The 26,395-nt window shown below is 47.8% G+C and overlaps 2 protein-coding genes across 7 annotated transcripts in view; one reads left to right on the top strand and one right to left on the bottom strand.

Moving 5' to 3' along the window:
- Positions 1-1,674: 1,674 nt before the first annotated feature.
- Positions 1,675-7,250, top strand: DNASE1L3 (deoxyribonuclease 1L3). The gene is made up of 8 exons (XM_005522089.3): positions 1,675-1,874; positions 3,299-3,387; positions 3,991-4,083; positions 4,371-4,483; positions 4,971-5,083; positions 5,396-5,553; positions 6,401-6,497; positions 6,733-7,250. The coding sequence occupies exons 1-8, from the start codon at positions 1,737-1,739 to the stop codon at positions 6,859-6,861; spliced, it is 930 nt and encodes a 309-aa protein (XP_005522146.3). The 5' UTR covers positions 1,675-1,736; the 3' UTR covers positions 6,862-7,250.
- Positions 7,251-15,893: 8,643 nt separating this feature from the next.
- FLNB (filamin B) overlaps positions 15,894-26,395 on the bottom strand; it is an 86,597-nt gene continuing 76,095 nt past the window's right edge. For 5 of the 6 annotated variants that reach the window (XM_088061890.1, XM_088061889.1, XM_088061892.1 and 2 more), the window contains 8 exons: positions 25,843-26,109; positions 25,466-25,603; positions 25,260-25,375; positions 23,332-23,464; positions 22,154-22,330; positions 19,562-19,780; positions 18,408-18,611; positions 15,894-17,692 (listed from right to left, as the gene is read on the bottom strand). In XM_088061890.1, the coding sequence (XP_087918016.1) occupies positions 17,505-17,692; positions 18,408-18,611; positions 19,562-19,780; positions 22,154-22,330; positions 23,332-23,464; positions 25,260-25,375; positions 25,466-25,603; positions 25,843-26,109 (1,442 nt within the window). In that variant the 3' untranslated portion in view covers positions 15,894-17,504. The remainder of the gene's footprint in view (positions 17,693-18,407; positions 18,612-19,561; positions 19,781-22,153; positions 22,331-23,331; positions 23,465-25,259; positions 25,376-25,465; positions 25,604-25,842; positions 26,110-26,395) is intronic. The other variant, XM_088061895.1, reaches the window with a different exon arrangement.

Genomic DNA, 26,395 nt, shown 5'->3' with positions numbered 1-26,395 from the left:
TGTTTTATGATCTGATAAGGAGCAAAGAGGACACGCACAGAAAGTGCAGCAAACAGGGAGTAAAGTGCTGCAGAAAGAAACATGAGGTCCCTGTGTCACCCCCAGGTCGACTGGCTGCTGTTCATCCCCCTGATAATGCCTGGGGTGGAGGAGAAGGGGGTAACTGATAAGCCAGGAACCCTGAAGATAAACACAGCACTGACAGCCACGGTTCAGGGTCAAAGCCTTCATAGGCATCACAACAAGCACTTGCTCTTTTGATGCCAGGGTAGCCAAAACAAGCCTGATTTTAGGGAGAACTCTGGGTTTTGATGACTCTGACCCTGAAGCTGCAGCTGCTGTCGCAAGCGCTTAGCTCAGGCTGCGCTTTTAGCAAGGTTAAGCTGGAGATTTACACCCCTCCAAGGCTGTCACTTTCCCTCCCCTCTCTCTTTATTAGTTTCTTCCAGAGCCTGTCCTGCCTGGGGACAGCTCCTTGGAGACACAGGCTAGAAGAAGCACCACCTAAGCCCTGTTATTTTGGAGGATCTCCTGCCCACTCCCCAAGTAGCTCTGTTGGTTGGTAAACACTGGGGTAATGTGGTGACACGTCCCTTGCTGGCAGCCAGTGCTCCAAATTCCAGTAATGCCAAAAGGGATTTGTGGTGCCTATTCCAAGCCTGCAGCACATTCTCTGGAGATCTTGCCTTCCCAGCAAGTCTTGATCCCACTGCTTTCAGCTGTGCCATGTCATTGGGAGCCCTTCCACGTGCTGTGCTTTGTGCTGTCTCCCTCTGAGCCTGTTCAGTTGGTTCAGCACTGGCAGCCGTGTCCTGGTGCCTCTGGATCTAGACCAGCTTGGGCAGGCAGACTGGGTGCTCCTGGAGATAGGAAGGAGGATGTGGAAGTACCCTGTTAGCACCAGGAGAAAAATTCAAGACACTTAAAGATGTCATTTGGCTTGAACTCTTGTTACACCTCCTGCCTTTATAACTTGATTGAGGGCCAACAAATTTATCTGTGGCTGAGGACTGACACATGGTGGAGGATTAAGGGGGTAGGGGGATAGTTCCCCTGCAAAAGCCACCTCAGGGGACCAAGCAATCCCACCTGCAGCATCCTCACTCAGGTGTTGTTTTAACCAAATTCGTGTGCCCCCTTTGCACCACACAGCATCAGCCAGACTCACATGCACAAACCAAGACTCCTGTGCTGGGGACACTTGGCCAGGAGATTGAGGGGCAGTGGTGGGGCATCATGTATCTGCCCATGGCTGCCTGGCAGTCCCTTCCAATGGGCTCCTGGTGCCCTCCAGAAATCCCAGTCTTTCCCCTGCCCCCTCCCAGACCCTTCCACCATCCACCCCATCCACCTCCTGGTCTTGATCGCTGGCATGGAATGGCCCAGGGAGCCTGGTCCTAGTCTAGCCCAGAGTGGTGCCCAGTCGTGGCAGGCATCCCAGAGCTGGTGTCTCCCTGTGTGGAGGGATGCTGGGTTCTGGTGGAGCTGCTGCTCCGCCAGGATTCCGAGGTTGGCTCAGAAGAGCCTGTTTTCCCCTCAGGCAGAAGTTCAAAGTCTCCATGCTGCTTTGTGGGAGATGGAAGTGAGGGGAAGGAGGAAATGGTGATTCCTGTTCATGATTGACACAGCTGACTGCTCAGCCTGACCTCCCAACAAGCCATAGAGGGACGGATGCATAAACACACACACATACGTATTTACAGGCACGCTCGCAGCAACTCATTTTGCCCAGCTCCATGAAGATGCTGCTCTTCTTCTTCTTTTCACTCTTCCATTTCAACCCATCGCTGAGCCTAAAAATCTGCTCCTTCAATGTGAGGTCTTTTGGAGAAACTAAAATAGCCAGACCTGAAATCGTCGATGCTGTGGTAAAGGTACGTTTGTTTGCCTGGATGAGACTGACACTGAGCTTTCTAGGGTTTCTTAGATGCACAATCTTGCACTTTGTTTGCCTTTCACAGTTAAATATCACGTAAAAAAAAAAGTTATTTAAAAAATATTGTACTCTTGAAGTAAAAATCAGCCTGTGGTTGAACAGAATGTATGTTGTTATTTTAGCCTTCGTGGGAATATAACAAAAAAAAATATTTGCTGTTTCCTTTGGAAATTGAGTTACGAAAGGAGGAAAACCTCAATGCACAGTAAGAATAATTTTCATTTTGAATCCACAAAGCTTTGTTTTGTGATACATTATTTACCTTCCTTATATGCTAGTTATTCTCAATTATTCTTGACTAATTAAACCTATTCTCAAGACAGCAAATAGTACCTGTCACATTGGAGTCTGGTAGAAATCTGAAAAACCCAATTGCCAATTTCTGTAAGCAAACCCTCACCATCAGGCTGCCTCTGCAAAAGCTGAAGGTAACCCTGGTTTTTAAAAGAGCCACCATTTAGATTTGTAGCTTTGCAAATGCCCTCCAGGACTCCACAGTGAGGGAGGATGTGGAGCTTGGTGTCAGTGAGGTGGCTGTGTGTGCAGAATCCAGTGAGGATGGCACCCTATAGCTGGGTTGTGTTTCTGTTATTGCAATCTGGCAGGGAAGAGCAGTTTGCTTGGCTTTGCATTCCCATTCTTCCCATACTGTCATCACCATGGGCAATGTACACTGAATTTTGGGGTCATGTAGATAATGTGGGGAAGTTTCAGGGGGCAAAGAGGGGCTTTTTTTCCTGACGAAAATCACGCACAAAGTTTAAAGAACAATGAAAGCAGGCACAGAGGGAAGCCCCTGAGAATGTTGGCTTCGAGATGGACTTTCCCACGGAAAATCCCAGCAGTAGCTGTGGGAGCTGAGCCTTCAGTCCCCCTGAGGTGTGCAGTCCCCTGGTGTCAAGACCCTGTTTTCAGACAGGGGTTTTTTTGGGCTCCAGGGGCTACTTCAGAGGAATCTGCAACAAACTGAGACAGGTGAACGCTTCCCGTGGGGAAGGAGTGGGGCAGGGCAGAGGCATCATCCCAGCAGAGATGGTGATGGTGGAATCAGGCTCACAGGAGGGGCTTTTGCTGCCCCTTCCCCTCCACACTTCCTCCTCAGGGTCAGGTGCCAAAGTTTTTCACTAAATCTGAAACTATTCTGTTCCCGGGTTCCCTCTCCCAGTTCCTGCTGGGGCGTGCAGCAGCTCTGAAAGCAGAAAAGCTCCGTTCCAGCCCCTGCTCCTCTCCCACGATGCCAGGCTGTGTGTCCCTTCTTTCACAAAGGACTTCCCCCATGCCTGTAACCACTTCTTTCTAAGCCCTTCCTAATCCTCTAAAACCAGGCGTGTGCAAACTTCCTCCTGCTCCTTCCCCTTGCAGATCGTTTCCCGCTGTGACATTATGCTGCTGATGGAAATAAAGGACAGCAAGAACCGTGTTTGTCCTCTCCTGGTGGAGAAGCTCACCAGGTAGGGTGGCCATGGGCAAATGGACAAATATTGGCCTGTGCTCTGCTCAGTGCCACTTTACTGGGACAAAATCTAAGGTTCTGGCCTCTGTCCCACTGTCAAGGAAGGACCAGACTCCGGCAGTCTCGCTGAGGGACAAGAGCAAAGGCAGTTCCAGCCCACTGTAGAAGATATTTTTAAATCAGTATTACCGGGTTAAATTCAATTTGCTACAGGGAAGTTCCCGAAGGAATAAAAAAGGAAGGGGAAATGCCCTCACCGGGCTGTCATCAGGCTGCAGCAGGACAGCCACCTTCCTGCAGGGCTCGGAACTGCTTTAGATTAGGGATTGCTTGCCTGGACAATTCAGACATCCAGAGGAAACAGCAGCGTTCAGCTGGCTGGACATGATACCCAGCTGAAGGAGAGACAGAGGCTGCAATGAGCAGGGAGACGGTGGAGTGAAGAGCTGGGGTCCAGCTCCACAGAAGGGTTTAGTGTCTGTACCCATCTGCCTCTGAGGTCAGGCAGGCAATGCCCAAACCCCTGGGCACAGGCAAAATTATCTCGCTTCAGCCCCTTGTGAGTTCAGAAATAAACTCAGGAACATCACTTTCCTTCCAGTCAGCTGAAGGGGCCAAAGGAGGAGTACAGGTACGTGGCCAGTGAGAGGCTGGGAAGGAACAGCTACAAGGAGCAGTATGCCTTCCTCTACAGGTGGGTGAACCCCCTTTGCCAACAAGCCAAGCTCCCCCTGCCCTCTGGGGCACAGCTCCTGGAGATGAGCTGGACACGGTGGTGGCTTTGCTGTGAGGAAGCTGGGGAGGTGCAGGCTGTGCAGGTGGGTTGGGCTGGACGTGGGGACCATCCCAGCACAGACACCAGTGTGTCTGCATCCATCCCAGCCCGTGGCCTGGGGTCCAGGCCAGAGCATGGAGTCAGTGTCAGACATGTCCCAGTGTGCCACGAGTGTGACATCCCCTGTCCTGTTCATTCTGCTGCAGGCAAGATCTGGTATCGGTGAAACAAACCTACCAGTACCCTGACACCCAGCCTGGGGATGAGGATGTCTTCTCCAGAGAGCCCTTTGCCATCTGGCTGCAGTCTCCCAAAACCGGTGAGGTGTTTCAGGAATGAGCCCTTGTCCCTCTGTGAGCCAGCACAGCCACACTGGCTGCACCCGGGCATGTCAGAGGCTCCAGAGGCTGCATCCAGACCCCACACTGCTTTTCCTTCCAAGAGCAGCATTTTCCCTTCAGGCCTGCTGCCTCTGGGAAATCCCACAGCCCTGCACATCCCTGCTGGGAAAGCCTCTGCTGCTGCCCTGGGCAGTGGGTTGGTGGGTGCATTCCGTGCTGCTGGGAGCAGTGACTGTGTGGGTACTGGGTCAGGATTTGTCTGCACTGGCACAGCTCCTGAGGCCCAGCTGAGTGCCTGGGGAGGGTCACTGTGCAACCACAGAGATCATCCTGGTCTACAGACAGAACAGAAGCTGTTTCTTCCTCAGAAAAAAGACCCCTTGCTTACAAGTCAATCTCTGTTTCTTTGTGACTCATTCTCTGTTTAACCATTACATTTTTCCATTCTTCTGCCGTGTCTTGAAGCTGTCAGTGAGTTTGCTATTATCCCTCTGCACACCAAACCAGACACAGCAGTGCGGGAGATTGATGAGCTCTATGATGTGTATTTAGATGTCAAACAGCGCTGGAAAATCGAGGTTGGTTGCCACATGTGTGTCACTAACAGGGCTTTGGTACTGAGTCACTGGCCACATTATTCATTATTCAGAGCTGAAAACCTTAAACCCATAGATAATGCCCCCCCAGGTTTTGAGTATCTCTTTGGTGTATTTTCATTGAGTTCTCCGCATTTTATACAGTAATCTTGATCACCTAATAAAACTATAATCAGCATGCCCTGATGAGCCCAGCAGAAAGGAGAAGCCCCACTGCATCCATAAAAATTCTCATTGGTCTTCTTTTGAAAAGCTGTCCTCATGATTACATTTGGAAACCCTCCTACCTTCCAGAACTTCATCTTCATGGGGGACTTCAATGCTGGGTGCAGCTATGTTCCCCAAAAGCAGTGGAAGAACATCCGTCTGAGGACTTACTCCGAATTCCTCTGGCTAATTGGTGACAAAAATGACACAACAGTGAAGAACAGCACCAGATGCCCGTATGATAGGTAAAGGGCTCACTGCCAAACCACCCACTGGTTATGACTCTCTGAGAGAAAAATTGTATCAAAAAGTGTCAGTGACCATCAGAGGAAACAAATGTACATGAGGCCATCAAAGGCAAAACAGTGTTGTGGAGAAATGTGATCCAATTGCTTCTAGTCAGGAGCACAAAGCCCTTTGCAGACCAGTCTGGGTGGGATTTACACAGAACCAGCCATGGCTGTGGCTCAGGTGGGGACGGATGACAGGGCAGCCAGCAGCACTTCTCATCTTTCTCATCTGCAGGGAGCCCTGCAGACACCTGGCAGGAGATGCTGCTGCCTTCTCCATGCCAGCCTTGCACCATGGCTTTTGCTCTTATGTTTGTAATTTGGATTGACAAATGCACAGCGAGGTTCTGCTCGGGGAGGGGAACCTCACCTTGCCCTGGACACGTGGCAAGTGCTGCTGCCACTGCAGTTCCTCGGCAGGGATAAGAACACATCGGCTATCAGAGCCCAGGGCCCTCTTGGAGGACAAGTTTCTGGGTCTGAGCAGGACTTCTCTGATATTCCAGTTGTTATCCTGTGATTTTTGTATCCAAAGCCAGGCTTTGAAATTTGCAGCACTGTTGGGTGGGTTTAGACAGAAGTAATTTAATGTTGGCTTCCAAGGCCAGCACACACCAAGGTATTTATGTGCCTCGCTGCCAAGGAGGCACCTAAAGGAGCTGACATCTCTGGGTGGGCAGTCCATGGGTAAGGACAAACCACACACAGGGAAACTTCATCTCTCTGGCCACCAGCTCAGTGCAGTGTGGCTACCACAGTTTGGGCACCCCATCACAGCACCCCATTCCCTTGCTCCTTGCAGGATTGTGGTCAGTGGACAGAAGCTCATCCAGGCTGTGGTGCCACACTCTGTCAACATCTTTGATTTCCAGGAGGAATTTCAGATGACCCAGGAGCAGGTAGGCACAGCACAGCCTCTGCAGCACTGGGGAAGGGCTGACATGGGAGCTCAGAGCCAGCAGCATCCCGGCAGTGCTGGACACAGACCTGCTGTGAAACCAGGTCACTGGTGGCCATCTCTCCCAAACTGGTGCAATGCTCACATACCACCTCCCCACATCCAAGCACTGCACATCCAGACAGGCTTGGAGAGAGTGTGGGTGCCTCCCAACCCTCTGTGCTGGTGTCTTGCAGGCGCTGGGAGTGAGTGACCACTTCCCGGTAGAATTCGAGTTAAAAGCAAAAGGTGGCTTTTTCAACTGGCTGAGATCAAAGTTTTCAAGGAAGAGGAGACCAAAGAAGAGCCACCGATCGAGATCATGAGCATGCTGAGTCCTCCTACATGGCATGGAAATACACAGATGCCAACAGATCTTGTGTAAGAGTGGTGTAGAAATACTCACAGCAAGTGCAATATTTGGTGGGTAAAAATCCACAAATATTTTGTTAAAGTTCGAATATTTTGAGTAAGAAGGTGAATTAAACCTTCACGCTGTTTTTTCTTCATTGTATACAGAAATAAATCAGCTAGAAGCAGCACACTGTACTTACTATGCTGGTCACAAATGTAAGGAGCTACTGCAGGGCTAAAATACTTCTGTGTGCTTTACCTGCATCACCTGAAGGGCAGGGAGCTCCACATGTTCCCACGGGCTTTGGAGCTCTGCCATTCCTCTGCAGGGGCAGAAGGATTAAAAGGACCTTTTTTTGCATCATGTGTGTGTGTGTCTGTGTGTTTATCCTTCAGAGCTGCAACCAGCGGGGACATGAGGCGGTACCTGGTGGTTTACAATGTAGAATACTGCTGAATTTAATGTATTTCTCAGTGAGGGGTTTAAATTGGTCACAGCATCCAGGGATTTGGGAAAGACAGAAAGAAAAGACAGAGGGACAGACAGTGAAAGCCCCTTTACTGCACTGCCCTAGCTCAGGGCAGCAGGAAGCTGATAGTTCTCAGCCCTGCCCACCTGCAGACCTCAGGTGAGATGTCCTAGGGATCCCAGGTGATGCTGCTGCCAACAGAGTGTCATAAAACTCACATCAAAATCTGATTTCAGCATTCTGACATGGAAGTGAACTGCATCCCCTCCTCCAAAATAAAAATCTCCATGGCAGCCCAAAGCCCTCTGATGAAGCAGACTTTAATGATGATTATTTAATGTAATGGCGCAGCAATCTGTTTTCCTAGCTCAGCCCACAGGCTGTATTTAGTGCAAACCAAACCCTGTCACACAGATGGCATCTCGAGAGTGGGAATAATCCAACTGTTAGTAAAGACAAACGTTCATCTCCCTTCATCAATGCACCCCAGGTTGCCTGCTGAAGGGGCAGGCAGGGCAGGTGAGTGAGGGAGGGAGGCTTTGTGGGGAGGAAAACAGTTTGGTCTTTGTGAAACACACTGTTCAAGGAGAAGAATTTGAGGAAAGAAAGTCAGGAGAAAATTATCCCAGGGAGTTGTGTAAGGCAGACAACAAATCCTCCAACTTCTAGTAGCAATTAAACTTGAAATGATACAGCATTTTATATGCTCCCTCACTTAGACTGCAGTCAACACAAAGAAAAAAGCCTGATTTAGAACATTTATATTGGGATTTTTATAGAAATGCCACTGCATGGCTGACATCAGTGATGGTTCATGTGAAGGCTGAAATCAGTCTGAGTCTCTGGCCTCACATCTTGCTTCTATGTAAACACTTTCTGTCTCCTGGCTTTCAGAAAGGAGCAGTGCACAAAGAAATCACCCTCCACAAAAACAATAATGGGCACATTCAGTCATGAAAAAATATGTAATTACAGCTATTTTTTACTGGAAATATTTATCCTTATTTGCAATATTTGCTATAGCCCTTTATCCGGCACTTGAAAATAAGAGATGTGGCCAGAGAGCAGCCAGGGGAGTGATGTCAGTGGCTGTCGATCCAGAGCAGTGTGCTGGGTTTGGCTGGGACAGAGTGAATTCTCTTCACAGGAGCTGTGTCTTGGATTTGTGCTGAAAACTGTGTTGATAACATGAGGATGTTTTTGTTGCTGCTGTGCAGCACTTACGCAGAGTCAAGGCATTTTCTGTCTCTCACACCATGGGTGAGTTGGCTGGGGATGCACAAGAAATTGAGAGGGGATGCAGCTACCACAGCTGACTCCCACTGACCCAGGGATATCCCATATCAAATGGAGTTCTGCTCAGCACTCAAACCTTGGGGAAGAAGGGCTCATCTTGCAGAGATGCTGAGCTTCTGACCCGCACAGAGATATCTTAATGCAAAATGATGCTCCTCCATGGAGAGCTGTGGGATTCATAGCAGAGAGACAGCATCTGCACTCACATTGCATGTTTGATAAGGGCTGGGAGGTGTCCCAAACTCCTACTGTCAGCACAGTCTGTCTCTCTAGATATTCATTGGACAATATTATAATTACATCCTAAAATACTTCACAGTTCATGTCGTCTCTAGATTTTCCCCCCTGGGGATCAATACCCAGCTGTCCCAACTGCAAAGGGGATTTTAAGTTGTTCCAGCCTGCAGGAGCCTCAGTATATTCTGCAGCCAGAACAAAGTTTCTCTTTTTGATGAATAAGGCTTCTTGAGCTTTATTTATGGTCAAACAGAAGTTTTTCACTGGGAGTCCAAAATTCCTGGAGAGACTTTGTCTCATGCAAGCCAGATCTCAGATTGTGGCTGGGAGAGAAACAAAGAGGCTCTTCAGAAGCGGGAAAGTGTTTTCTCCCCAGCACCCTGTTCAGGCGAGAGCACAGAGCAGAGAGGGTTCAGCTGAACAAAAAGTGCCAAGACCCCCAATCCCCCAGGCTGGGGTCCTTGGGAAGCCCTTCTCCAGTGCATGGTACTGGAGGCATCATCCTCACTTCCCACAGACCCACAGAGACCCTCCCCAGCCTACCAGAGGTCTCACTGCCCCTCACCTCACAGAAACCCACACAAGGAAGGTTTTTACTGCCCTGGGGGTGTAAGTCTCTTGGCAGGGAAACCCCCAGGAACCCACAGCAGCAGCCCAAAGCAGGGCTGCCTCTTCTCTACAGCCTCAATTATTTGTGCTGGATAGGTTTGTCCATCTGCACCTTCACCTGAAGAGGGCTCATGTCCTCGTCCTGGCCTTGGCACTGCTCCCCACTGACCCCCAGCCCTGACACCTCTCTGCCTGTGCCACAGTGAGAGACCCCTTGGCCTGGGGCAAGGCTCTGCCCTTTTGCCTCTTTTGAGCTACTGGTAGCAATGAGGACACAGGAGAGCTGATACAGGGACCCACAGGGACCCACCTGGCTTCTTCTTTTGGGGTCTGCACCTAATATCCAATCTAAACCTCCCCTAGTGCATCTTGAGGCTGTTTCCTCATCCAGTCACTTGCTACCTGGGAGAAAAAGCCAACCCCCACCTGGCTACACTCTCCTGTCAGGTGTTGTAGAATGATCTGGTCCCCCCTGGGCCTCCTTTTCTCCAGGCTAAACACCCCCACCTGCCCAGTAGCTGACTACTCCTCATAAAACTTGTGCCCCACACCAGATGTACACATGTCCAGATGTTTGGTCACATACAGATGTGCAGCAAACAGCTGAGCTGCAGCCCCCAGAAGGGCTGTGTTGCGCTGTCACACAGCAGGGCCGGTAGCACTGACAGCAAAACCAAAGGCAGGAGAATCAAAGAGCCTACCAGTGTGATAGCAGCAGCTGGTCCAAGCTTGGCTGTTTCATGGCTCCCTCTGGAAGGATCGTGGGAAGCACACGTGCCCAGGCTGGAGCTGGACACTCACTGACCAAGCATCTGCCACGGAAAATGCCCACGAGTGGAGCAGGGGCTTCCTGGGGCACGAGTGCTCATGGGGCCCTCCAGGGGAGCTTCCCTCAGCGCCCTGCAGCCCTGGGCTCAGTGGTCCTTCTCCCTTTCTCGCTCTCTCCCTTTGCTCCCAGCAAGCCCGGGAGATGGAGAGCAGGAGGTGAGGGCAGCACTCATCTTTCTCTTTCTTACCTCTAGTCAAAAGAAAAACAAATTTAAAAATCACTTTCCCCCCTCCATCTGTGGGTCATTAAAAGCACCCGCAAGCTCCCCCAGCTCCCTGCCCAGAGCAGCGCGTTTTCCCTGCGGCAGGGCTCCAGCCGGGCCGGGCACACACGAGCCATTGTCAGCTCCCCCTCTAGCGGCATCCCTGAGCTCCCCAGCTGCGGAATTCCCCTGCAATTCACACCCGGAGCCCGCAGCAAACTCAGCCTCGGCGAGGAAAAGGAATGTCACCTCCTCAGCTGGGATCTCATGGATCTGCATCACCCCATTCCACACACACCTCTTCACTCACTGCAGACAGCCCAGGGCTGACCCCAAGGAGTCCCTGGGCCCACTCTGTTCCTAAAGGAGTTTTGCAATAAAAAGGGAGCTCTTTGTTGGCTTGAGGTCTGGTTTTTCATTGCCCACAGTTATTTAACTGGGAAACGTGGCAGGTTACAGAGCACATCCACCCCTGGGACCCCTTGGTGTCCCTGCCATACCTGCACCAGGAGCACAAGGGCTGCTGGCTCGGTGACCACAGCCTTTCCTGCCTGTCCAACCCCTTGGGATGTCTTCCAGTGACTGTGCTTCTGCTCTTTGGTGGCTTATACCTGGTTTTGGGAAAGAAGTGAGGCCGTTTTGGCACCAAGGCCTCCATTCCCTCTCTGTAACAAATGCCACCGACCCCTTTTCCAGTGCCAGGGAAAACTGCAATCAATTTGGATCAGAGGCTCTTTCTGCAACCACAGAATCATAGAATATCCTGGGTTGAAAGGGACCCACAAAAATAATTAAATCCAACTCCTGACCCTGCACACAGCAACCCCAAAATTCACATCATGTGCCTGAGAGCATTGTCCAAAGGTTTGTGAACTGTGGCAGGCCTGGGGCCATGACCACTTCCCTGGGGAGCCTGGTCCTGTGCTCATCTACCCTCTGGGTGAAAAAACTTTTCCTAATATCCAACCTTAACCTCCCTGAGCTGGGTTTAGCCCTCTCCATCATCCTGGGGGTTCAGGGACACAACCTCTGCACTCTCACCTGGTATAAAACCACAAGTGCCCTTTCTCTGCAGGCTGGTTTTCCAGCCAGTGTGAAAAACAAGGTTAAATACTTTGTGTGCCATTTTAAATATAGAGTCTCAGCTGTCAGTGTTTGCAGGGGCAATTTTCTGGTAGAGAGAAGACAGATTTATAAGAATTAATTTCCATATTGGCAAAGTAACAAAACCTTCCCTGAAAAGCTCTGCAAATGCTGGCATTGAGGTATGAAGGCTTTCTGTGCCTCTCTGTTGGGAGGAGAGCCTGACCCCAGCCATTTTTGGGGAAGCCAGATGCAAAATCCCACCCCCCAAACAAAACACCCTAGCTGGACATCACTGTCAGAAGGAAATACCCACCCTGGCAAGGCCAGCTCCTCCATGGGGCCCGAAGGACTCAGACTTCCAGCTCAGCAGGGATATAAATATTTGCAGTACTAAGGTCCTGCAGAAAGGCAGCTCAGCACAGGAAAGAGCTGTCAAACATACCTCTAGGTCCTGCTAGATCATATTTTCCTATTAATTTTTTTAAAAAATCACATATACTAGCCTTTCATTTATGTCATTTAAAGAATGTGCTTTAAATCTCAGTCAAATTAACAGCGACAGGAGTTATAAATCCAACTGATTTAGTGACAACATTTCTTCTAAGCATGCAATATAAATCCCCAACTACGAAAATTAACTCTGAAAGTCTGAGAAATTCTGAAAAGCCATTTAAAAGCCTTTTCTCAGGAGGCCCTGGGGAAACAGCCCCACACAAGGGGTGGGGCTGGCAGCAGGGCTGTTTTGATAACCTTCAGTGAAAGGGACTTGGGCATATTAACCATTACTGAAGGCTGTGGAGGAAAAAGTGCTGTAGCTCTCCCTGCTGCTTTTCCAGCTTGGATTGAGCTGTGAAGATATGGCACCTGGGATGGGAATATCTCTAAATTACTGTTACACCAGGAAAAATTACTTTTAAAAATAAACATTTGTTTAGAGGAGTTTGATGCTGAAATGCTCAGGTACTCAGTGGGTTTAGTCCCAGCAAGGCTGGGTGCTCCGGTGCATGTTCTGCACCGCTGCTGTCAGCAGCAAAATTCCAAACACTCCTTTCTGCTACTCTGCATGTGGACAGGAGACTTAATAAATAAGGAAAAAAATATTAGAAAAAGAAGATTTTCTAAACCAGCTGGCACAAAGCACAGATAAACAACTGGAGATGCTGCCAGCAGCTTTGCAAGGCCCCATTCCTTGGGTGCCAGAGCTGTCCCTGACCTGGTAAAGGACAAACTGGGCAACCAGTTTCATTTGGCTTATGGAAGAGCATGGCACAGCCAGCTGTCATAGTGACAAATGGTTTGGAAAAAGCCTTTCCTCAAACAAATAAAAAACACTGTAAAAAAGCATTGTGCCATTCCCTGAATTAAGTCTCATGCAACTCCATCCCTATTTCTGTCAAGTGATGTCTGTAACCACCTTGGATAGGCTTTTCCATGTGATTTATACACAGTTTGTTACGTTTTTTTTCAGGTGAAAAAGGTGCATTGTCTGCACTGCAAGTATATTTCAATGTGGAGTAAAAAAAATAATTAGAAAAAATGATCAAATAAATTTAAAATAAATAAATGCAGAAGCTACAAGTGAGTAAAGGAAAAAAGCAGTTTCTGCTTTTTTACTTTTTTTTCATAGAGTTCCCAATCTCACTTTCAACAGACAATTAGAGAGAAAGGTAATTACAGGGTTTGCATAATCTGACCAAACCCAGAGCCCTGCAGAGCAACACCCTCAGCACCCAGACTGAGCCAGAGTAGGTCAGGGCTTTTTGGAGGTGGAGGGAGATCCAGCATGGACACAGAAAGTGCTCTGTAAGGCCCAGGGCTGAAGACTGACCCCTGCAGTAACATGGACAAAAAAAAAATAATAAGTACACTGGAACATTTACACACCTTTACATATACACATCCCCCCCCCATATATATATATATATATATATATATATGATGGAGAATGTGCTGGTCTGTGAGCCTGAAAGGAGGGGTTTGGCTACAGAGAGCCAATTCCTGATGGGAATGTCAGTGTATATGGCCTCTATAAGAGCTGTGCATGCCATTAACATCTCTCTGCTGCAAGAAGCTGATGTTGTGTCATCTCCCCATCTCCCCTGACCACAACATGATTCAAGGATTAATTATATAAACATCTACAGTAAAGGTTAATTATGTAAAGATTAAATAATTTGAATTATTAAAATAAATAGCATATTTTTAATAATTTAAATACTGCTAAATATTTAAAACAGTTAAAGTAACTAAAATAATTTAAATGCATATATTTAATTTATTAGTGATACTCACAGGTGCACAAGGTGAAATGCAATTCTCAGTTTTGAGCAACACCCCAGTACATGAGTTATTTGCCATGCTGGCTGCAGAGATGGCCATCAGAAACAGAGCCAAGGCTGTGGACAGCCAGAGGGGTCAGAAGAGGGAACTCTAACAGCTCCCCAAACCAAAGGAGAAGGCCAGTGGGCAACAAGTGAGATCCCAAGGTATAACAGGAACAAGCACAGCCCGCTGTCAGGGAGAGCTACAGGGCAGACTTGGGCTGCAGGATGAGGACAGGCTGAGTGTATGGGTTGAGAGGAGCTCCAGAACACCATGTTCAAAGACCCCTTCTCTTTGCCCATTGAGATGTACAAATGCATCCCACCAATACCAGGCAGGGGGCTGGAATGCTCTGGAGTTACCATCCCATGGTAACTGCTGTGCTGCAGGGGCTTACCTTCCACCACCCACCAAAATACCTAGTGACCCCCCTAGATGTGCCAGCATGCATTCCCATGGGCAGTGCCCTGTCTTGAGGCTGCCCTGGGTCACTGGTCAGCAGCAGGCAGGGCTCCAGCTGGCCACCAGAGCACTGCCAGGTCTAGTGCAGTGCTCACAGGACAGCTCAGGCCAGCTGAGGAAGCCTGAAGAATTTCCCAGTGGGACTCACAGGTACTAGCTGGCCAAATCCTACTGCAAACCACCACCACCACCACCAAGGGGAGAGACTATGAGCAAAGAAAAAGAACTTAAGTTCATCCAAATTGGTAGAAAAGCACTTCCACACCTAAAGGCAAAAAACTGATGCCAGTCCTCTTTCTATACTGAAGATTCAAAGTGCATCTTGAACTACTGCAAGTCTGCCCAGCAGGAGGCACTGGGACACCAGTAACCCGTACACGACACCCCAAGCCCCACAGCTGCCTGCTAAGGTAGCCACTGCACTTAGAAACCTTTGTCAAGATGCCAGAAGCAGAGCAGAATGTCCCTCAAGGCACTGATCTGTGCCCAACACAGTCGGTCCTCAGCTGGCAGAGCTGCTGGAAGTACCTGAATGTTGTTGCCCCCAAAATCAACCCTGCCAAGCTCTTCTCATCACCACCCCTGGATGCTTCTATCCTTAGCAAGGTCATTTTTGTGGCCACTCCACAGCTGTCAGCGTGCAGGCCAGGCAGAGCTGGTCACTTGAAGCAGAGCTCAGTTTTTACCAGAGCTAAATCCAGCCACAGCGGCAACCAGGCTCCATCAACTTCACAGACAACTCCTGCTAATTTCAGCCGGTGCCATTAAACCACAAGGGGCACCAGGCAAGAGGCAGCCAGACAGGGTGCACGGGGACACAGGAGTGACACAGGTGAGATGCTCTCAAGGTTCACTCACACCAACAGCTGTATCCAGCTTCGTTTTGTTTAAAAACATTGCATAGGAGGCTAATGCTGATGTACCTACCACAAGGCTAATAAAACACAGTTAACTATAAAAAGGAAATAATCTGATGAGGCTGGGGCAGGAAAGTCCTTGGCAGCCACTGCATCTCAGGTTTCACCGGGGCTTTCAGCAGGAGTGTTTGGGAAAACATCTGCTGGTTTCCATGGCTGTGCCTGGAGGTGCTGGCCCCAGGTGCAGGGAGACACCTTCTGCAAACAACCCCAGGGCTCCCAGGGGGAGCAGGAGGAGTGCTCCGGGATCACAGCCCAGATGGCAGCTCTGGGGCCACAGCGCTGCCCCCGTGCCTGGGGTCTGCACAGGGGCAAAGCAGCACAGCCAGGTAATACTCCATCCACGCTGTGCCCACTGCACCCTGCACGTTTAGGCCATACGGCTTCAACTTCTGCCATTTTATTTTAAAGAAGAAAAAAAAAAGGTTTCACAGGAAAAAAATAACAGTGTTGAGGTTCTGCCAAATTTTCATGGCTACCTGCACAACTCATGGGCTATTTGGTCTGCCTGAAGATGCTGTGTGGTGTAGTTTCAGTCTGAACTTTACTGACTACATATTAAAAGAATCCGATCTTGTTTTTAACATGCATATTTTAATGAAGCAAACATTTCTATTTAATAAGTTATAAGATACAATTTTACAATCCTGCATTTTATTCCAGTTTATTTTATTTTTACTTTCTAGTTTACAATGTAGTGAGCATTTCCCATTAAGGCACAAAAAAAGCACAGTAAAAAAAAAACCCCAACCTTCCTTTTTTTCCCCAGTAACTGTGCTGGAGAGTAGTACATCCACACATAATTACAGAACCGTAAGCATGAACTTCTCCCAAGGGACACTGACACATCAACAGGTTTTCAACAAATCCTACTTTCTCCAAACTGCAGAGTTTGAGCTCATCAGGAGAGTTTATTAAAGCCCCAGCAGCTGACAGCAATTCAGATATGCACCTGGGAAGTAGTATGGAGTAATCTGGGACAAACAGACAAGTTACAAAGAAGTTTCCACTCCCTAATCCTCAGCAGCAACGCCTGTTGCAGCACAAAGGGGATTTCAGGAGACATGAGTTTGCTTCAGGCATATCATCCTTGGACTGAGATACAATAAAACACCTTGCACCAAAGAGGGATTTGTTCATTGATACTGCTATTATTGGTATTGCTATTACTGGTAACTTTACAGACCCTCCCTGTGTCCCACTGCAGATCTGGGTCCCATTCCCAGGATGGCTTCTTTGCCCCATCTCAGCCACTGGCCTGGCCTGCAGCCTCCAGGGAAACCACTGGTCATCTTCTCAACACACCACGGTGCTCTGGACTGCAGCAACTCTGGGTCACCCAGGTGACAGCCATGCCTGGCTGGGCAAATTCAGGGGCTTTATTAAGAACAACCCCTGGGTTGGGTTAAATCAAAGAATTTGGGGGGATTGGGTTACCTGTAAAGTTACAGAAACATCACCAGCATCCCAAGCTTGTTAAAAACCGCATTACTAGCATCATGGCCAAAAAGCTATCTGTCTCTAGAGTTACAAAGCGTTAACATAGAGAGGCTGAAAGCTTACAGGAAGTAATTTTCAGTCTACTTTTGGTTTGCTATAAAAGATAAAACTTTTTCTAAATGTAAACCATTAGCAAAGCATTTTCAGAAACATTTTAAATTTGAGTGGTAAAGCTACTTATAATAGCTTTTTATAATGTTAAGCATTAAAATCGATCAAGTATACAAAGGCACCTATTATAGTACCAGTTTTACCTCATTTCTTTACAGAAAAGAATTTGAACTGGGGACAGCCCAAGTCATATTCCATAACTAAAATGTAAAGTCTCCAGTCAAATAAAATCAGTAGTTAAGATACCCAATTACAAAGACAAATTCCAGTTTTCAATTAACATCTAAAGTCTGTAACATCCGCAAGGGAAATTAGTGTCTAGTCATCCACATAATTCTCCAAACATTAACAGTGACCCGGACAGTACTACAAAGGTATGATTTGAGGAGATATTAAATAAATTGACATTAGGTTGGTAAGTAGGATAGAAGTGAAATGCTTGTAAAAACCGTTACAGAGTTTGTCTGACTATTGCAATGTGAGCCGTGTGTATCTAGAAACTGCATTTTGCAACACGACTGCACCTAGTACAGCCCTACATCTGAACTGCCAACGCAGAGCCCTGACAGCGCCTTTATGGAACAGTGACGTGGAAGGGACTGCCAGGAATGTGCTCATCACCCCACTTCACTGCCAGGACATAGTCCCCTCTTTCCTTCACAACGTAGGTGACATTGTATTGATGGCTGCCCAAATGCTTGATGGACACCTCTTCGCAAGGTATTGTAGGTCCGTGGACGCCAACTAACAGCATGTTGGAACCTACAGCAAAACAAACAACTGTTAATATCCCTGAGCCTTAACAAGGCAGCGTGGTTGTACCATAACACATTCTCTCTGTAACACATGGGTTTTGTTACTTTAATTCACAGAGTGGTAAGCTGAGCCATACCTCAGATTAATTTGGTATAAGAAGGAATTTTATACTGAAAAGCTTTCAACCTCATAGAGGCAAGGGTTTATCTGCTGTTTGCCAGACCTGACAGGTTACCGTTATCTAAGTAGAGCACAGGAGCCATCAATGCTGCTTGTGAAAACAAGTTGGTATTGCTTTACAAGTACTTCACCAGAAGTTAATAGCAGGGGCCAGTGGGCACAGCTGGCCTGTAATCCACCCACCATAAAGCTCCCAGATGATGATGATGAGCATCAAAAGGTTACAGGAACACTGTGCATTACATGCTACAATGCACCATAAGGGCTGCTTAAGTTCAGCAACCTGTTTGTTCTCATGCCATGACCCTGTGATTCTTTCAGGTGCACCTGGCCCAGACAAAGCCATTTGGAGAGGAACTAGCATCTTTATGGCCTTTGTATTAGGATTGACTTGGTGAGCACAGTATAGTAATTAGTATTTTTCTTTAGTACCAGATCATTACGTCAAGCTCTGCATTTTAACTCTGCAAGTTGGTTTAGGGAAAAAAATACCCAGCTAAACCACCGATCCTGAACATCCACCTGGTTCCTGTATCCATACCTGCTTTGCTGCAGTCCACAGAGAAGGAGCTTTTCTGACCCACAAAAGCCTTTGAGAGTCCTGCTCCCCGGGAAACCACTTTGCTGGCATCCGAGGTGGATTTGGGAATGGCACTATAGCAAGTTTCAGTCGATGACCTTGTCACCGACTCTACCAGGATGGAAGAGGTTTCGTTGGCACTGCCTGGACTAACAAGTCGCTGCCCTGGAAACAGAAAATGTTTGACATTCAGATTTTCCCCATCTGAAAGGCATTCACAAGGAGGTTTTGAAACCTTCCTAATGACTAGCATGCATTCTGCATCCAAAATGCATTCTTGGAGAGGAGCAATTTCCTACTTGGGTTTTTAAGCTGACATCTTCCAGCACTGCTGGCAACAATCCCATCCCAGAGCCCTCAAGTGGCTAAAGGACCACAGGAACTTCAGGATTCATTAAGCAAAGCGGGTTGCTTAAGAAGAGTTAATTGTGCTCCAATCACCGAATGCCAAAAATGACTTGAGTTGGCAGAAAAGCAGGTGCAATTTTGCAATAATCCATTTTGAAAGCAGAGCATGTCCCAGCCTTGGGGAGCGCAGTCCCTGCCACCCTCTCCCGAGAACATCACCACGCTAGGGGCACCACAAGAAGGTTCACAAGCTCAGGGGCAGCAGTAGAGGTGAGCTTCAGCCTGTGCTTAAACACAGTGCTGGAGAAAGAACAAACTTCCTAAACCAGCATTCCTTACTTCACCTAGGAGCCTCTCAGACATTACTGACCTTTGCCTAGGTGATACCTGCACCAAAATGAGACCAACAGAGGCAACACATGCAACACGTGATCAGGTTTCAGGCTTTGTGGGTGGGGGGAAATGGGTAAGTAAGTCATATTTCCCTGCAACCCATGCAAGACCCTAGCACTAGATCAGGACTTGACATTACCCCATAAAGCTGTTTTATGGCCCATCACTGAGTCAAGCTGCCAAGCTCCATGACTAGTGCTTTTGTAGCTGCTCCTGAGACCCCTCGGCTAGGCTTTGGAGGTGATGGGGAGAAATGTTTTGATTATCATGGTTTTGGGCATCTAGACCAGAACACCACATTGTCTCAGGAGGATGTTTTTGCTGAATGACATGACCTGCTTCAGGCACAGAGTAAATACCAGTTAGCTTTTTACCTGTAACCTTTGCCTTGAAAGGGCTGCCCACTATGTGGTTAGGTCCACCATATTTAACTCCAATTAAATAGTTTCCTGGAGCCATGGGTGTGTACATGACTTTGTAACCTTCTGCAGTTTCCTGGCAGTCCATTTTCACCTTTGATGGCCCTTCAATTGTAACAGAGAGGGTACCTGGACCAGCCTTGGTCGTGTTAATGAAAAACTCCGATTGCAGTCCTAGAAAGACGTAGCACAGTGAGACACACTCTTCCTCACACCCGATGTTACACACGCAGCCTCAGGCATTAAATCAGGGGTAATTCGGCGCAAGATCAGTCTGCCCAGGACTGCAGGCAGGGAGGGACACCACATCCACCCCAGCAGCCTTGCACAGGCCAGCCCCAAATGGAGCTCTGCACCCCTGGCAGCCTCCCCAGCTTCATCCTGCTCCCTCCTCCAGTTAGGGTGACTACTGTGTAGGAGAAGGGGTCATGAGAGACCTTCAGGACTCAAATGGAAGTAATCTGGTATCAAAAAACTGGCTTAGAGAGAAAACAAGAGCTTTTCTGCTGGGCATCAAGAGTCCACACCCACACAGCTCCAGCATGGCTAAGTTTGGGAGAGCTCAGAGCTGTCTCACTGCCTGGACTGCAAATCAGCAGTGAAGAGCCCACAAGAAAGCAGGAGAGACAAGAGGCGGGAGATGGCCTGGAGGAGATGGGTGTTTGAACTGCTCTGCAACAGCACTCCAAGCAGTTTGTGGAAACAAAAGCTTGTTTAATTACAGCATCTGGTTAACACAGCTGAATTATTGCTGCTAATACTAAGCCAATGACACAATGCCAGCAACACAAGAAAAAATTAAGTAAGGCTTTCAGTCCCCAAATAATGTACTGTCAGACTTTGGCCTCAAATATTTATGATCTTTGGGCTGTTGCATGAGACACTGTTGAGGAGGAATAAAGTGCTTGTGCTCATTCAAAACCAGGATGGCCATGGGAAAGTTTACTGCTGCTGCGAAGGAAGCATGAAGATGTGGGAACAAACTCGGGGGAAGTTTCTAGCCTCCCCACAAAAGAGGTTGCTGTGTCGCAATGCTGGAAGAGCCCAGCTTCCACAGAGGACTGTGCCATTGTCCAGTGCTCCAGCAGCCCATCCCCCTGGCACTGCTGGCCAGGGAGGTCAGGCATCAGCCCGCAATACCCTGCTCAACTGGAGAGATGTTAATTCTCAAAGCCAGCAAGCTTTACAGCTTCTCGCTAAGAGTTCTTGCTCCAGAGGCACTGCTTTTTCCTGTGCCCCAGATGAAGGCTCACATTGTTGGAGGCTGCAGACGCTCAGCCCTCCCAGGGGGACGGTTCAGGTGCTCAGCCACTGAAACCTCTACACTGGGTCATTGTTCTGAAACGCTGCTCAGCAGCTCCCAGGGCACTGCGCTTTTGGCAGTGGCCAGGATTCAACAACGGGGCACAGAGAAGCTTTACTAAAATGAAACAGTCTATTTAGATTAAAAACAACCCCAAGCACCTTTATAGATGAAGGAATATTCCCCTGTCCCTGATGCATCACTGGCTGGTATTAATGAGTGCTTTTGTTTCCACCTACTAAAGGAGCTCAAGCTACATCTTTATTTTATAGAGTGTATCTGCATGTTTCCAAAACCAACTGCTTGGTTCCTCCAGAACAGCAGAAGCTTTGACTTTGAATAACTGCAGTATTTTTTTTTTTTTCACAGGGAGAGAAAAGGTATGAAATGGAATCCACAGGACACAGCAGTGGATAGGACAAAATGAACTAGCTATTCCCTCACACAACAAAATGAGACAAAAATAATAATTTTACTCTGCTATTTACCTGTGTGTGTGGCCTGAGCAAAAACAAATAAATCAAAGTGCATATCCTGGAATGTTTTCATACTTACTAAGGCCACAAATCATAGAAATGAAAAAACAAACCCTAAACCCTACATTCTTCAGTTGAGAACTATCAGATGAGGCAGCCACAGCAGACAACGAGGTGTCAGATTTCCATAAAGAAACTTCACGCAGCATCTGGAGCATGCATAGCACACTACCAACAGAACAACCCACCTTCTCCCTAGGGTTTACATATCCTACTGCATTTCACCTGCAACTTCTTGGAGGTGCATGCACCAAAGGGAAGGTAACAGGGCACACCCCCATGCTCATCTAATTAACACAAACTGAACAAGATTCTTTCACCTCTAGACAGCTAACTCAGACGTCATTTTCATGTGTGGAAGGGAGCCAAAGCATCTCCAGAGCTCGAGGGACCACCGACGTGGAGCTAAGCTAACCAGCAGAACTGTAGTCCAGCTGCTAACCAGCAGCTCAGTGGCTGCGTGTTGCAGTTGCTGATTTACAGAAGTTTTAAGTTTGTTAAGGCTCAGTATAGGCTGCAGACTTGTGAGTGATGGTTATAGGACATGAGGAGCATGCTAGAAAGCAAAATTAGCCTGCACTCAGGTCAGCAGAGAATGTGGGTTAGTTCAGCTGCCTTAGCATGTGAAGTCATGTAAAAGTATGCCTAGAGATAGGTTCTGTATGTCTCAAAGCCCAAGTGCAAGCGGGTCTGTAGGAGAAGGGTTACCTGTGGTGCCGCTCTCCAGGCCGGAGCCATAGGCTGTGACGAGGGCAGGGTTGCCTGCCTGGCCAGGCTCGCCCACGCGCACTTTGAAAGGGCTGCCCACCACATGGCTCCCGTTGAACTTCACGTCGATGGAGTGGATGCCGTTCTCGTGGGGGATGAACCGAACGGCGTATTTATCTGCAACAGAGAAGGGGCTCTTCTGACAAATCAGAGGCAACAATCCAACCATAAACCACCAATTAAGCACAAAGCAGGGCTGATTAGTAATCCGAGCTCCTGAACGCCTTTGACATATTTTGGGCCCAGTTTAAGTGAACTCAGCTACACGAGTTGCTAAACTTGCATTTAAGAAGGAAAATGCTGTATTTATCACAGGTTTTACAGTTTGTATTTTCACCTTGTTCACTAGGACTTGATCTCAACTGCCATCTAGTCTGAGGGTTATTTGCCTCGCTCATGCACTAAACATGAAAACTGAATCACAGCCCAATCTGTCAGCAACTGAGGGAACCGTGTGTAGAAGAAAAGCAGCTGGTCAGAGCAAGCCAAATCTTCACCAGTGAGCCGAGTGCTGCTCTGACACCACACCTTTATCTAATGAAGTCATTTAGCCATTTGCTGATATTTCACATTTTTGATTGCGTGTTAACTCAGAGGCGGGACTGATCTTCCCCAGCTGGACAGCTGCTGTCTGTTCATAGTACAGACCATAACTCATACAGACTTCAAGTGAAAAAGAAAAGCCCATTGCTGAAACAGGTGTTCAGCTTTCTGTAGTGTTTGCTTACACAGCTTCCTTGACATTTCATGTGAAGGAGTGTGAATTAAAAATAAACTATTAGTCAAAGATCGAAGCACAGCTTTGAGGAATAAACTTCTTCCCTGGCTAAATTCAACAATCACATCATATTTAATTTATTACTAATGCCACTGTACCTTCGCTGGCAAGCCAAGACTTAAATACTTCTATCTTACAGAAGTTTGGGCTCAGTCAGTTCATGGAAAAACATGGACATAACTCTGACTGAACAGCTCTTGTCACCAAAAAGTCATTTTCCAAGCTACATGCTCACCCCTGGGACACGCTATTCGTAAGCCAAAGGAACTGAATTCCCTATGTGGCAGCAAGTGCTCTGGAGGTCATGCAGTTGTTCTGATCATCATCAAGCTGTGCTCACCTGGCTCCAGCTCAGACACATGGCACTCTTCGACAGCTCCGGAGGGGCTGTGGACTTTAGCATCGATCTTGCCCTTTGCCCCATTCAGCCTTATAGCAAAGGATGCTGGCTGATTAACTTTTAATCCAGACTCCTGAGAATGCAACAGTCAGATTATCAAATTCGAACTTTCATTTCAGACAGCACAAGATCTGTGGCAGGGAAAATAACCACTTCAGCATGAGGGTTTTTTAGATTTTAAGGAAAGGCAAAGTTGTGACTTGCATTAACTCTCAAATCAGGTCTCTCCCTCTTAGGGGGTGGCTGTTCAGGAGTCGCCCCTGTTGGCTAGGCTAACTTTTCCCATGGTAACAGACTGTTTTTGGAAGCCAGACAATTGCACCACATCAAAGAGAGGCAGGTTTACAATACCAGTCACCCGTTATCACTGAGGTCAGTCCTCAGTATTCAGGCATTTGATCTAAAGGATGCTTAAGCTATAGCTCCATTTTTATCCCGTTCATTCATTCCAGATTCATTCAGGGAAAAGCCTCTGATAATTCAAATGTCTGAAAGAGTAATATGCATGTTTATATTTGCCACAAGAGGCTGCATTTAGAACGCCACCACAAGATGTCTCAAACATGAGAAAGTAATTTAACATGAAACCAGATGTTGTGCTGCTGTCAGGCCATTGGTGGAAGGTGAGGCAGCTCCACATCTGAACCACAGTGGTCCTTGACCAGCACAGCCCATGTAGCTATCCAGCAGTAATATCTAACACTGAACATACTTTACCTCATTCTGTTTTCAACTAAATCCTGAAGAGGGAAATAAATGCAACTGAGTAGAACTGAGGTACAATGTATAAACAAATCCCTGATGTGGGTTTAGTGGAGGCTGATGCTGCACAATGGACTCCGTTACAGAATACTCAGCTTTATCTGCCTCTCCAGGACTTAATTGAAGTGAGTATTCCTGTCAAAGAGTCTTTAAATGAAACACAAGGCAAACATCAATACCACAGTGACTAATTAACGCCCTTGTAACTCCTGGTTAGAAGAGATACTATCGGATCAGGCTGTCATGGTTCATTTACACAGCTGAGGTGGAGAATTCCTGCAGCCCAGGCAAACCCCTGGGGATCATAGCTGGGACATAACCAAAAAAAGCCTTAACTGGAGTACTAATGACCACTCAAGAAGGACTGAGGTACAGTATATTTAGACACAGATTCTCAGTCACATCCAAGCTTCTGACTTTGGAGATTTCAGTCAGGCCTCTAATGTTGTATTTTAATGCCTGTAACCACACACATATACAAATTATATGGTGAAGTTACCAGATGGGCCCAGACCAGCTACAAAGCTGTGATTCACTCTGAGATTCACTACCTTTCATGAATCATCTGAGCTGTGACTCTGAGGTTTTGTGACATCAGCCAGAGCAAATCTGCACCCTGACCTCACGGTGGGGCCACTTCTGTCTGCCTGGCCAGGCTGCAGTGATGTCCCAGCCATGCAGCCCTGTGCTACCTCACCCATGGAAATGCAGCTCTTCATGCACGTGCCAAATGAGGAACTTGGTACCAGCACGATCACTAGTGGTTCACCTCCAGTTTCTGTAGTCCTTGTCCTTCCCCTAACTAATGGCACAGGAAACATGCCTTAGCTCCTTCAACGCTATTTCTGGAGCCTCTTATTCCTAATTCCCAAGTGTTACCACTCGTAACACACTCAACTGAGCCCTCCTGCCTTTGAACTCTGGGTAGCCAGAGTGACCCAGGGATCAGCTGCCAAAAATCTCTCTGGCTGCAAACTGAGCTTGAAAACAAGCACCAACCAAGAGAAGGCTATTGCTAAGAAGAAAGGACAACCATTTTGGTTTTGGAGAACAAGGACGAAATCAGTCTCTGTGGTAAGCTGTAGAGATGTTTCCTTATGTCTCACCTGAAGACTAGTGACAGTGAGCCTGCGAGCATCATCAGAGGGGGCGATGACAGGAACCAGGTAGGGGCTTTCAGGAATGTGCTCATCATTGAACTTTATGGACACCTCATAGTTGCCTGCAAAGAGAAGAGAAGCAGTGAGTGTCCTTAGCTTCTTTGAAAGTCGCAATCAGTGTTGTTTCCATGTTGTTTGGTCTCAGTACATACCTGGCTCTTGAACTATATATGATGCACCACAAGATCCATCTTTATGGTCATCAAAGGTGATTTCTGCTTTACTTGGGCCTTCCACAGCAATAGACAGTCCTCCAGCTCCAGCTTCCCGTGTCCATATGCTGAACTCAGCTGTTGAAGCACATGACAGCACACACAAGAGTTACTTTGCTGCTGTTGGTTCGTAACTTCCTCCTAACAGACTCTGAAGTTCCACACTTGAGCATATTTGAAGAATGGCAGCTTGCTCATCCCATCATCCTGGGAGATACTGCTTAGCAGCTTCTCCAAGAGGCTCCTGTTAGCCAAAACACTGCACTGCAGACCTGCACACAGCAGATTCTGGAGCCCACCGAGAGCAGAGAACTCACCTGGAACACCTGTCTCTCCACGCTCCAGCCCCGGGCCTCCAGCTCTCACTTTATGGGCTCCTCCCTCACCCAATGGCCCCACGGTGAACTGGAAGGGGCTGCCCGGCACCGGCTGCCCTTTGTATTTGACATCCACAGTGTGGACCCCCATTTCTTGTGGCACAAAGCGGACACAGTAGGTGTTTTTGTCACACTCTACAATTTCAGCATCGAAGTTTCTCCCAGAGGGACTGGTTACCTGAGCTGTCATATCAGCACAATCAATTTCTAGCAAGAAGAGAATAAAAAAATGCAGATCAGAAAGTGACAAAGGGTTTTGGAAGCAGGATGTGAGCTCAAGTCCAGTACGAATAACAGAATAGACATGCAGATGCCCACTGCGTGCTCAGCTACCTGTGTACTTCTGAGCAGAAAAACTGGCCAGCTGCAGCTTCCCAGGTGCTACAGAGGCAGATGAAGTGTGCACTTATCCATCTGGGTAAGTGCAGCCAGCTAAGTCTGTCCTACATGATTCACAATTTCCAGACAGCAGTACAAACACTTAGCAGCCAAC

Source organism: Pseudopodoces humilis, chromosome 13 (genome assembly GCF_049639895.1).
Source record: "Pseudopodoces humilis isolate 2021_Gansu_Grassland_sample_001 chromosome 13, ASM4963989v1, whole genome shotgun sequence".
Lineage (NCBI taxonomy): Eukaryota > Metazoa > Chordata > Aves > Passeriformes > Paridae > Pseudopodoces > Pseudopodoces humilis.
The sequence above is the reverse complement of the archived record's forward strand: the minus strand, read 5'-3'. Positions and strand labels throughout refer to the sequence as shown.